Source organism: Mytilus edulis, chromosome 3, assembly GCF_963676685.1.
Source record: "Mytilus edulis chromosome 3, xbMytEdul2.2, whole genome shotgun sequence".
In the NCBI taxonomy this organism is placed as follows: Eukaryota; Metazoa; Mollusca; class Bivalvia; order Mytilida; family Mytilidae; genus Mytilus; species Mytilus edulis.
In genome coordinates, this window is record NC_092346.1 from 2491674 (window position 1) to 2504905 (window position 13232).

A 13232-nucleotide genomic window follows, 5' to 3' on the forward strand; every position below is an offset into this window, starting at 1 on the left:
TCAGTTTTGCAAACATGATCACATTTCCATGCACAGTGAATTATAAAATCAGGATCAAAACATAATTTGGTATATCTTTACACCAATATGAACATGTTTAACCCTGCAACCTCCGGTATGTATGTGCCTGTCTCAAGTCAGGAGCCTGTATTTCAGTGGTTGTTGTTTGTTGCTGTGTTTCATGTTTGTTTTTCATTTATTTTTGGGCACATTAATTAGGCTATTAGTTTTCTCATTTGAATTGTTTTATATTTGTGACTTAGAGGCCTTTTATTGCTGACAATGCAGTGTGGGATTTTCTCATTGCTGAAGGCCATTTGATGACCTATAGTTGTTAATGTCTATGTCACTTGGTCTCTTGTGGAGTGTTGTCTCATTGGCAATCATACCACATCTTTTTTTTATGTAGAAATACTAAGGGATATTTATTGAAATGCTCACCTGGTGCAGAAAAATTGGTACAGTTAATGTTATTTTTGGGTAAACATTGTGGTAGGCGGACCATAAAAATAAAGAACTGAATTATGAATGATGTTTTCTAGGAAAGAATACAGCAATTAGTACAATTAATTTATTAATCAGCCAAAGTTTTCTGATCTTTAAAGTTAATTATTGTCAATGACATCTTCCATTAAGATATCGACCTCTTCCAGTGGGATCTGTAGTCTGATCTCCTTCTCTGTCATCAAGTCCACGATCTCATCTAACTTATCTTTGGTAAACAGTGACACAGTATCTAAATATAGAGCCTAGAAAGAAAAAGAAAATTTAGACAAACAAGCTCTTCAGAGTAAATAGAACACTCTGAATGAACAAATTATGTGAGAAGAAAAAATAAAATACTGTAAATTCACAAATTTATTGAGATAAATGTGACAGGGTTATAATCGTAATAATTTAAACTCACATTTAAAATTTATTTGTATAAACTAAACAGGAATCTTTTCATTACTGCAAAAATTAAAATCACATTTCAGTCTAAAATTACAAAATCGCAATAATAAATGCATGCAATAATTTCTGAATTTACAGTAATTATAAATTATCACAAAAATGTAAAACAAGAATTTACATCATATAAAGATATAATTTAAAAAGAAAATTGTAAAAAATAAATTGCAGTGAAATTAGCTAGTAAGGTCTTAACAGGAAATGCAATATCTGGTAAAATAATTGGGTTAATTTACAGTACATGGGTGTTAGCTATGAAACATGTCAGCTAGCATACAAACCTTCTTTATGAAGACATTGAGTCAACTAGCTAAATACTGAGTTTAAGTGAAGGACAGACAGCTTGATTTTCAAAATGTAGGTGAGTGTTGCTCCCTAGATGTCCTTCGCTTATTTTTTGATGGGTTGCTTACTCATTGACATACATCTACATCTCCCTTTATTCACATTCTCAAACAAGAGAAAGGGGCCATCAAGAACTTGTAATTAAGTGTAAGCTTTTGCTTTGATTGGCTTCATAAGGATTTTGAAACAAAAATGGGCAAAAAAGCGTTATTTCTTTGCTTTGGAATTTAACAAGAGTGTATACATTGTTGTAAATAAACAGTTGAATATCATTCCATTTCCACTAATTTGAGATCCTTTATAATTTTCCTTTAACCATGGAAATTGCACCAATGAAGTATTTTTAATGTAAGTTTTAAAGGTCATAAAGAAACACTAACCTTCGACCAAGGGCATGACTGAAGAGCTCTGTAGAATATACCCTTTGCCCGAGTAAGGTTACCAAACTGTACCTAATTATGATAAAAAAAAATATTATTAATAAAACTATTTTAGCGATCAATATCACCAAACATGATAAAATAATATAAAAAATTTCCTACATTGATATCATGCAATTATCTCTTTACATATTTGACATATCTGATCTTCAAGCCAAAAAATACAAAATATAAATGATATATAGTTTTATCTTGGTAAGCTCTTGGAAGACTCTACAAGAAAAATGAAACAAAACGAAACAAAACACCTTAAAAAATATGATAAACTGATTAAACAGGATGGAACAAGCTTTTTACCATATCTGGTAAATTTTTGCTCCTAAATACAGAAAAATATTTTTTTATCTGGTAAGCTGTTCACTAACTAGCCACAGAGTAAATTTTAAGCAATATTTATACCTCAGAATGGAGATAAAGCCTCCACACCAAAGGACACTGGCAGACAGATGTATTTCCTAGCGCCCTCTCTAGGTATGATCGGATACGATTGATCAATCCACCTGCAGATGATACAGTTACCTCCCCTGTTAAATTAAAATGGCATTAATATCATGCGTGTTATGGTTCAAGTTAAACAATCATGACAATGTTTTCATTTTCATCCAGTCAAAACAGTTGATAAATTTGTTTGATTACTGCATTTTCCGCAATTCCTTTAATTCTCAAGTCATGATACTATTGTTTTCCTAAATTTTTTAATGTCCTGATCTATTTTTATAGAGTAAATTTGTAGAGCTATTAGAACTGAAAAAGTGCAATTGATTTTCATAAACATGTAATACGCGTAATTTAATAAAACTGATGCATTATAAATATTCATTTATTAGTTCTACTAATAACATTAATTTAATTGTTGACCTTCCCACACCTATGTATGCTAGATGAAGTAATACCTGGAGAGAACCACAAAATTCAACAGCAAAACTGACAATCGTTTTGGGGCCTTTTATAGCAGACTATGCATTATGGGCTTCGCTCCTTGTTGAAGGCCTGTAGTTGTTAATGTCGGTGTTATTTCGTCTCTTGTAAAGAGATGTCTCATTAACAATCGTAGCACATCTTCCTTTTTTATAAACCCCAATATGCTAGGGTTAGTAATGCCTGGTGAGAACCATAAATTTCCAAACAGGAAAACTGACAATCTTAGTTCATAAAGATTAGGTTCCAGCACACCTGCTACACACAATGTCCAATGATGTATGTTGAGATTACAATCCGACTGAACCACAACCCAGTATTCCATCCTCTTAAGTGAAGTAAAAACACATGTGTATGTTAATTAAATCAAAACATGTAAAAATCACTTACCTGTATATAATTGTTTATCTATAGCTGACTGTCTACACAGTATAGAATACACAGCAAATATCACAGGAATCGGTGAATCAACGGATCTAATGGTATGGCTAAAATATCGGTCTAGTCTGCCAGAAATGTACATTTTTAATTCAATGTCAATAAAAACTTGTAAAAAATATGGATTCTCTGGAAAAATTTTCATTGCATGTTGTACGATATGTCGTAAAGATGACAATGGCGTTATATTTACAGCCATGTGGTGTTTGGATAATGTAATAGAAAAGTTAAAGAGGTCTTCCATCACATTTTTCATTTTCTCTTTTATGTTCTCCTCAATTTTCTCATCTTTTATGAATTCCTGTAGATGATTTACTGCATCTTCTACCACTACTGAAGCTAATTCTAGCTCATGCTTCCCAAAACTATATTCAAACAATGAAAGCAGTTTAAAAGTATCACTGATGTATTTTAGCTCACTTTTTGACAGATCTTGCACCTTGTTAATTGTTGTCATACTTTCCATGCTGCTATCACATAAACTTTCCAATTTTTTCCTCCATCGCAGAACAGAAATGGCAGATATGTCCACATCAGATTTTACATATTTTCTATCTTCAATGAAGCATACCAAAACATTTTGTGCCTTACCAAGATCACATGTTATTGTAGCCTCTTTTTCACCTGAGCTTATTCCTAAATATAGTTCTGTAAGCATGCGGAAAAGATTTATTTTACTATGTTTCTGTGTATCATCAGTAACCAATGACAAAGCAGTCTCTATGACAACAATAGCCTCACTATGGCAACCACATTTGCATAATATATCACAATAGGCACTCCATACACATAAATTGCTTCTGCAGTGCTCTTCTTTTAACATGCCTTTAACAAATTTCTTAAATTTACTTATTTTCTTACTTTCATTTTGACATAACTGAAAGTGAAAGTACATTTTGTGTAGAATAAATGTTGTTTTATCTTCACCCTCAAATTTATCGATCATTTGATCCAAGAAACACTTTATAATTTCTTGCTTCATATCAGAATTAGTCATGTAATCTTGAACAAGGATTATATCTGTATTATTTATAATTCTTTGTAAGTTATAGATTGAGCACGGAGGTAAAACAGATTGGCTTTCAATACCAGCATTTAGAAATTGGAGGAAAGATGTTACCAAGAGGAAATGGAGAGATGATGGGAAAACCATCAGTATGCTGTTAATGTCATCAAACAAGACCAGACGATCCAAGTCCTCACAATCCTCTTCTGTCTCATTCTTCAATAAATCTGGTCTCCATGGTAACCAATGAGCTGTCTGCCTTTTTATTTCTATTTCCTTCCAAATTTTCCATTTTAGTTGTTCTTTTTTCACTATATCTTGTTCAATGGCATCCAAATTTTCTGAAGCAAAAAGATATAGTACAAATTATTCTATCTTTTACACATAAATATAAGTAATTAAGTTGCATGTTAGTATTTTAAGACAGTTAAACAGCAAATATGTTTCATATGGTATAAAGACTGATATTTTGTATTAGCCAAAATAATTTCAGAATCTTATTCCTGCATTTATCAATATAAAAATAAGGAGATGTGGCATGATTGTTAATGAGAAATCTATCCACTTGAGTTCCAAATGAAGTGTTCTGTATATATTTGACAAGCAACATTCCATCTATTTATCATGTTTATGTGAATCTTGATCAACAACCTGATAAGTATAAAATATTTTCAAAGTAACACAAATATCAATCAATCAATCAATGAAAAAACAATAATGCCAGATTTATTAATAATGTTAAAACTATATAGTTACGTGATGTCCCGGAATAATAATGCAAACACAATGGCTATTTCTATTTCAATGTTTATCCCACTGATTTTTTAGTCCCTTACAAAGGATTTGTATAGACTATTCAAATCCTTACCCTTACCAACAAAGTTGGAGGGGACTGTAGTTTTGCACACTATCTATCTGTCTGTCTGTCAGTAAGTCAGTCTGGCAAATCAGTTTTCCACACTTTTTTTCTTAATGCTTATCAATAATGATTTGATAGTTGGTGTATTGTTTTATCATAACAAGGTAAAGTTCAAGTTTGAATTTTGTTCCAGACTGATGATTTTGTACAGAGTTATGGTCCTTGGACTATTACAAGTTATAGATCAAGTAAGCATTTTCAATACAATGACTTTTTAACTGGTAGGGGACTATGTATTGCCATGCAATACTCATGGAATGCTTGTTCACAGTAGCTAATTTTTGAATTACTGTTCAAGTAGAATAAATAATTTTTTGTTGTATTGATTTGATCAAATATATATTTTAGCTGGTTTGAAAGCTAACTGTACATATCATGCATATTACAAGTCAAATAAAAATTCTTTAAGAAACATTTCCTGTATAAACCTGTTATCAAATTCAACACATGTTAAATATTCTTACTATTTTTTGTAGCCTGTAATTCAGGTACTACCTCTTTATTTGTGTACCAGTAACTCCAACCCTTGGCACCACTTTCCCCAACTCTGGCCACTCCACTGTCCCAGAAGCTCTCAAACAGGTACATACTTTCTTCATACATGCCTTGGACTGTAGAAGGACAAAACAAATTATACTCTATCTGGGCCTGGAAACTGGCCACAGCTTTCTCTATCTGGCCAGCTTGCTTGAGGAAGTAACAATACTGTACAAACACGTCTGAAATATAATTCTCTGAAATGTTAAAATTCATTACAAGTTTGTCTGTTTTCACTGTAGCTGTGAAAACACTTGTTTTAAAATTTACTGCTTTGGAATTTATTCATGTAAATAGTATGGTTTTATTCACAATTTCTTGATACAGAATGTTTACCTGCCAATCAATCAATAATCATTCACAGTTTCAAAATTTCTTTTCAATGTTTTCTCTGTTATAATTTGTTTTAGACAACAACAACTAGTCAAAGGGGACATTCAGGTTTATTCTTGTCAGTCTGTACAAGATTCCAAGTCCACAAAAACAACACAAAACATTTTTTTTTTGGCAGGGCACTATTAAACTGCTTCATTAGATGACAAAAGTTTAAAGGTCAGCTATTGAACTTGTGGTCTGTCTAGATGAAGGAAACAGTCAAGTATTTCTAGTTTCTTGTGGCCTAATTTTTGGTATCACCAAATTCAATCAGGAGTCAGTACATCTCAAAGATTTTGAATGTTTATGGGATTGTAAAAAAAAAAACCAATTTAATAAGACAACCACTATAATGAGTAAATAAAGATGACTAGTACACATGGTACAAGAAGTACTCCTGACTAGCATTACACATATTACATTTATTAGTATAAAGTATATTTCCTACCTAAAACTTCCCGATGAAGGTTTTTGTTGACTGTATGAGTGTGTAGTTTCCCATCCATATATCCATGCAGTTTATTAAAGCAGTCATGGTAAACTTTACAGACTTTTGATACTGTAAATTTGGATACACAACTCTGATGGAAAAGTAAATACTGTTGCCATAGCAACATATTTGTTGGATGGATGAACAATAATTGCTCCATTTCCTTGGAAACAATATCTGGTGACATTGTTCCCTTACATAAGTCTAAATATTTCATTTTAAGTTTAATGCATGCTTGATTAGCTTCCATGGCTTTCTTTATAATTGAAATCTTCTTTTCTAAAATGTTATTTTCTTTAATTTTTTTATTGGCCGAATCTTCTAGAACCACTCTATCTTGGAAATCTACAAATTCTAGCCATAGATCGATATCATTCGGATTCTCTCTAGTTTTTCTATTGAATTCTGCTATTGTTTTGTACAAAATAGCATTCTCTTCAGTAACCTCAGGTTCATCATTTGCACTTTCTTTTCCTTTTCCTTGAATATATAAAGTTGTGGCATTGTCCATTAATCGTTCACGAATGTCACTTTTTTTATTTAGCACTGCAGTGTCTTTCACGCTGATGACATCTGGCTGTTCCTCTCTTATTTGACCTTGAGGTAATAACTTTTGCACTGGGATACTCAGATACCGTTTACGACTTTCTTTACTGCAGTATCTATTAAAATCAGTCTTTTTCGATTGTTTATTTTCTTTCATCATCACCTTACGTGCAAATGATGAACCAATACAGTCATGCAGGTTTCCATGGTACTTGGCCACATGACCTTTATACAGAGACCCATAATTCCATGTATTAATGTCTGACTTCCTGTCTAGTCTATAAGCATCTTTAGAATCTAAATCTGGAATTTCTTCAATGAATACCTTGTTTCCCTTAAATAAAACTTCTCTGAAAAAAAAGAAATATTTATTTTATCTCTTTATACAAAAACTCCCAAAACTAAGAATGCTCTTACTAGCATGTTATAGTACTAGTAAATTAATTATGACTTACACTAATTTTTTGCAAGATATTAAAATATAAAGAATAAGTGAAAGAAAAAAACAAAATTATCATAGGAACTTCTTGTAATTTTGACATGATGTATGTATCGTTGTAGAAATTTGAGAAAGTTCAGCAATAATAAAATATCTAGATTTCAGGATGTCAAACAGACCTTCTCAATAAGTCAATTCAGAGTTGTACTTCCTAAGGCTACATATTCAATATCCAAATGAGCTGGCTACATATTCAATATCCAAATGAGCTGGCTACATATTCAATATCCAAATGAGCTGGCTACATATTCAATATCCAAATGAGCTGGCTACATATTCAATATCCAAATGAGCTGACTACTATTAGCAGTAATTTGAAAAAGGTAACATCAATTTCAATGTCCACCTGTCAAACTAGCAAATATAAATACATCAATTGCAATCTGAACACACTAGTACTCTGGTAGCACAACTGTAAACCCTCACTTAATGTGGGGTTCACACATTGCCGATTATTGCTCCTGTTTGAGATCAGACAGCGATACGACACGAAAAGTGAAAAAGTCGGATTAGTATCCTCAATTATCTGGAATGTCCCATTATTGTCTAAACGCAGTCGTTTTAGTTCGTAACAGATTCCTACTGGTTGGGAAGGGTCCGAATAGTTCAGACCAGACAAACCGTTTACAATTGCGATAGAGCAGACCATGATAGGATTACGTTCCAACAGTACCTGATCATCCCGAGTATGCCGACAGTTTTCGAACTGATAATTTACGTCAGCGTCGGTTCACTGTCTTGTCACTATCTGATCTCTGTCGGATTACATTCGGTAGAAACGGGACGCAGTCATGACAGACTCGGTCAAATTTTACCTGGCGAAAGATACAAATCGGATTAGAAGCAGATTTAGAACAGGATTTTCGGGATAAATTCGCTTGGAAACGGTTGAATATCGAAGCTTCTTGAAAAATATCTGATTGTTGTCGTGATTAAATTTTTTTTTTTACAAATTATATTTATAGTTTGAATTTCCATCCACGATTCATAGGATCTTGATCAGACTTTTAATAATTTTTAATCGGGAATGGTCCTGTCAAGGACGGCAGTAAACATCGTGAATGTGTGACCCCAGCTTAAGGAAACAATTGTTCTAGATCTTTAATTTATAGAACAATTTCAAAAGAAGAATGTAAGTCTTTTCAGGTAATTACATAAATGCAACTTGTTTAATGCCTGTTTCTTACAAATACAGAATATTTTTTTGTTTAATTCAATATTTTCCAAATCTGCCATTTAAGGGGAGATAACCCAAAAGAATCCTACTTTCATAAAGGAATGTGTTATCAGTAAGATATTGTTCTATTATGTCATATGATATATTTCTATTATGAATTACAAAATACTTTGAACCACAACTTGAAACGTCAAAATTATTCAATCGCATAGTGGAATAACTATTTGTGGATTCTTATAAATTCTATATAAATTTTGGACTATTTTAAATCTCGGTCTATTTCTGAAATTAATTCTTACATACTTTTGATTTGTTAACCCTATTTGCTAACATTGCCAATGTGTAATTTTAAAATTGTTTGTATTTACATTGAACAACAAATATATGTGACGTATAAAATTTTCTGACATCAGACACGCGAAGCAATCATAGATGTTTTTGTGTTCTGTTAAATTGTCGCTTTTAAAATTGTTAGATGATGATGACTGCTGTACCCATATTTGACAATTTTATTTGTTAAGTTTGTTTAGTTCAGGCATCATTGTAAATATAACGGAATTTGATGAGACTGTCATTAAAGTTAGAGGGTTAGCGCTATAAAACCAGGTTTAATCCACCATTTTTTACATGTGAAAATGACTGTACCAAGTCAGGAATATGACAGTTCTTGAACATTCGTTTTTGATGTGATTTGTTATTTGATATTGCCATGTGATTATGGACTTTCCAATTAGATTTTCCTCTAAGTTCAGTATTTTTTTGTTTTTACTTTTTAAGAATTTACCTATTTTGTTTTTGGACAGAAAAAGAGTCCTTTCACCCCAATTTTTATTTTTATTTTCTAAAAGCACATATAACATTATAAGAGCTATCTTCTAATATCTATAATACTAAAACAACTCCAATTCAACTTTAAATATAATTGATATGGGACAATGTAGTTGATTAAAAATTGCATTCCAGACCCTTTTGTTTTCCCCATAATTAACATTAGTTCTGTATGTGCTGCCTCTGTCAGTCACACCATTAAAGGTATATTTAGGATTTGCTATGCTTTAAGTATGTACCTGACAGTGTTGACAAGAGTATTTTTTCTTTCAGGTGATTTCACCTTTGTTTTCTTCTTTTTCTTTTTATGCTTCTTTTTCTCTTTCTTTTTCTTTTTGTGATATTCCTGTACTGGTGATTCTGAAGCTTAAATAAATAAAATTTAAATAATAATTGTATGAATTATGTACCTACAAAATATGATGAAGCTTTCTTTACCTGAAATCACAATAGTTATTCTTGCTTTTTTATTCATGCAATAATATAAGCTGCGGAAATGAATGCATGCAATACTGTAAACTCAGAAATTATTGTTTGCATTCATTCTTGTGATTTTGTCATTTTAGACTTAAATGCGATTTTAATTTTTACGATATTGTAAAAAATATTGTTTAATACCAATCACCTACTAAGGTACATGTACCGATACAAATGAAAATACCTGTACCAAGTCAGGAATATGAAAGTTGTTGTCCATTAGTTTGATGTGTTTGAGCTTTTGATTTTGCCATTTGATAAGGTACTTTCTGATTTAAATTTTCCTTGAAGTTTGGTATTTTTGGTATTTTACTTTTTTCTATTATAATGTATACTTATTACTAACTAAAATGTATGGGTTTTTTCAATATCAATTCATTATTTTTAACAATAAGTATTGATGAACATTCATTTTTTTACATTAATAAGGCCGTTAGTTTTCTCGTTTGAATTGTTTTACATTGTCTTATTGGGGCCTATTATAGCTGACTATGCGGTATGGATTTTGCTCATTGTTGGAGGCCATACAATGACCTATAATTGTTAATGTCTGTGTCATTTTGGTCTTTTGTGGATAGTTGTCTCATTGGCAATCATACCAAATCTTCTTTTTTATATTAACACAACTCCTAAGATGATTCATTTACATGTGACTGACAATCTTATTACACTGATTCCTCCAAAACTCTTACCTGAAGAGGATCTATCATCTGTAATCTTTTCAACCTCATCATGATTATCTTCATTTCTAAATAAAACAAATGCAATTCATTTATTATTAACAAATGCAATGTAGAACTGTGAGCTATTCACTGCTCCCTTATGATACAGCCACAAAAAGTATCCATTCAGCAAGTTTAAAACAAAGAACAATGCATTAAAAAATTCATCCCATAGTAATATATGTTTACAGGACACCTGACAAATTTCATGAAGCTCTGATTTCTCCTTATTCAATTCTTATAATCTAACATATGGTGCATGAGAGTCTTTCACTTCCAAAAATGAGTCAAAAGTTTTCTAAACAGTTTTTTGGACGTAATTGAAATCTATGTCATGAGCCTTTTCATTTAAATGTCTAAATTCCATATGATTTCATCTAATGGTATCTGAGGAAAAACAAATTTCTTCACTCCTTTGAAAAATATTAGTACCCACTAAAATAAAGGAATCCATATAACATGTATAAAGATATTTTATTAAAATAATTTATGTGACCTGAAATTTATTGCACCTATAAAACAAATGAAATACATGTATGATATTCTGTTATTAGTTTACCCAGTTTGCTGTTGATTTATTTGACCTGCTAGCTCTGATTGGAAACTTTCAAGAGATAACCAATCCAAACTCTCTGAAAATGAAAATATAAAAAAAAAACATAATTATTTCTATCAGTTTATTACAAATAGCTGGAATTGCATGGTCAAAATTTCAAAAATATTAAATTAAGGGAAAATACTCCTTACAAAAGTCAATTAATGGTTACAGTCAAACGTATAAGTTTTTAGCGAGAGAAGTTTATGTATTACTGAAAAATTATTACACAAGGGTTTTCGTTATCACAAACTAGTCAACACATTTACTTAATTTTATCATCGGTACAAGAACATCATTCATAAATATAACTCAACATGTAGACATCTTGTACATTCAGATATTTCACATCCAATATTTTATGGTAATATTCTTTACAAAGCACAAAAATGTCAGAACTCACATCAAAAGCTAACACAACCTTTAAATAGACTCATTAAGAAGGGATATAGATACAATATTGTTGTCAGGTCATTAAAGATTTCATATTTTGGCTTTAATATTGATTCACTTATTATGGTCTTTGCATCAGAATTAAACATATTTATCCTAAAACCAGTTGTTGGCATGACACAGGTTATGTTCTTCTCATATATTTTATGATGGTATATTACTAAGCCCCAAACGGGAGGAATTTTGCTTGATATTCATATGATGAAGCCATAATCTTTCAATCACTTTAATTGAGGTCTGGAGCTGGCATGTCAGTAACTGCTAGTACGTAGTCTGTTGTTCTTTATGTATTATTGGTATTTGTTTATTTTCTTTTGTTTTGTATTCTAACATTGGACTAGGACTTCTCGTAAACTGAGTTTTACTGTGCGTATTAGTGCCTTTATTTTTCTACATTGGCTAGAGTTTCTTGTGTATAATTCGGAGTTTAGTATGACGTCCATTATGACTGAACTAGTATACATATTTCCCAAGTCAGGAGCCTGAATTGTCTTATATTGTCTTATCTGGCCTTTTATAGCTGACTATGCGGTATGGGCTTTGCTCATTGTTGAAGACCGTACAGTGACCTATAGTTGTTAATGTCTGTGTCATTTTGGTCTTTTGTGGATAGTTGTCTCATTGGCAAGCATCTCTACAATGTACTTCCTTTTTCTGGTCTTGTTTGTATGAAACTTTGAGTAAAAATATATATTTATCAGTCTAGTATAAAATAGGAAGGAACGCAATACCAATTTCATTTTTAATAATTCCTCGATATGAAAAAACGTTACCTGATGATTGCGTGTCATTGTTTACATTGCATATGACGTCATAACTTAAATAACGGTACAACTAAAATCCCTAACAACAGAACCAAAATCAGAAATGTTACGGTATTTCCGTTTCTTTTTTTTTAACAAATATTTAAGTTACAATAAAATAATTCATACAGACTTCGTCCCCATTTACAGGTAATGCCTGCCTCATATTATAGTATCATGAGTATCAACAGAACGTAGTTACAAGGTATGAATGATGTTTTGTGTTGGTATGACAGACACATACTATGGACATTGTGGGTGAAGGGCTGTCACTTTTAAGAAGCAGTGGTGGATATCCCCTTTTTTGAGGAAGAGTGTTTGATGAATGGGGACAAATGTCAATGTTTGGTTGGAACTCTCCTTTATCCTGGGTTGGGACCCACCTTTTTTTTAAATGGATCCGTCCCTGGAAAGGATGACAATGACCTGATATCATATAAATTTAGCACAACTTGCCACAACTTGGCACAAGTGCTATGGTCTGATTTTTTTTAAAGGAAATTTATTGAGCTGTATGACATCTCTCCAGATTGTTTAGCCCTTAAATTAAAAACCACATACGTCTGTTTTTGCTGTCATTCTCCTCTGTTTTAATTACTTTGGCAGAAGGAAACATTGAGAAACTTCAAGAAAATAAAAACGTCTAAATTAAGATCAAAGTCAATTTGATTCTTGGAATTTCAAAACAGTAACTTTCATCACAATCAAACATT

The 13232-nt window shown here is 31.7% G+C and overlaps 1 protein-coding gene across 1 annotated transcript; it reads right to left on the bottom strand.

Moving 5' to 3' along the window:
* Window positions 1–556: 556 nt before the first annotated feature.
* LOC139515622 (nuclear exosome regulator NRDE2-like) lies at window positions 557–13223 on the bottom strand. The gene is made up of 10 exons (XM_071305246.1): window positions 13081–13223; window positions 11228–11300; window positions 10639–10694; window positions 9709–9835; window positions 6378–7315; window positions 5482–5736; window positions 3045–4439; window positions 2136–2260; window positions 1677–1748; window positions 557–749 (listed from the first exon to the last, which is right to left on the bottom strand). Exons 1-10 carry the CDS (start codon window positions 13133–13135, stop codon window positions 606–608), a joined length of 3240 nt encoding a protein of 1079 aa, XP_071161347.1. The 5' UTR covers window positions 13136–13223; the 3' UTR covers window positions 557–605.
* Window positions 13224–13232: the final 9 nt, after the last annotated feature.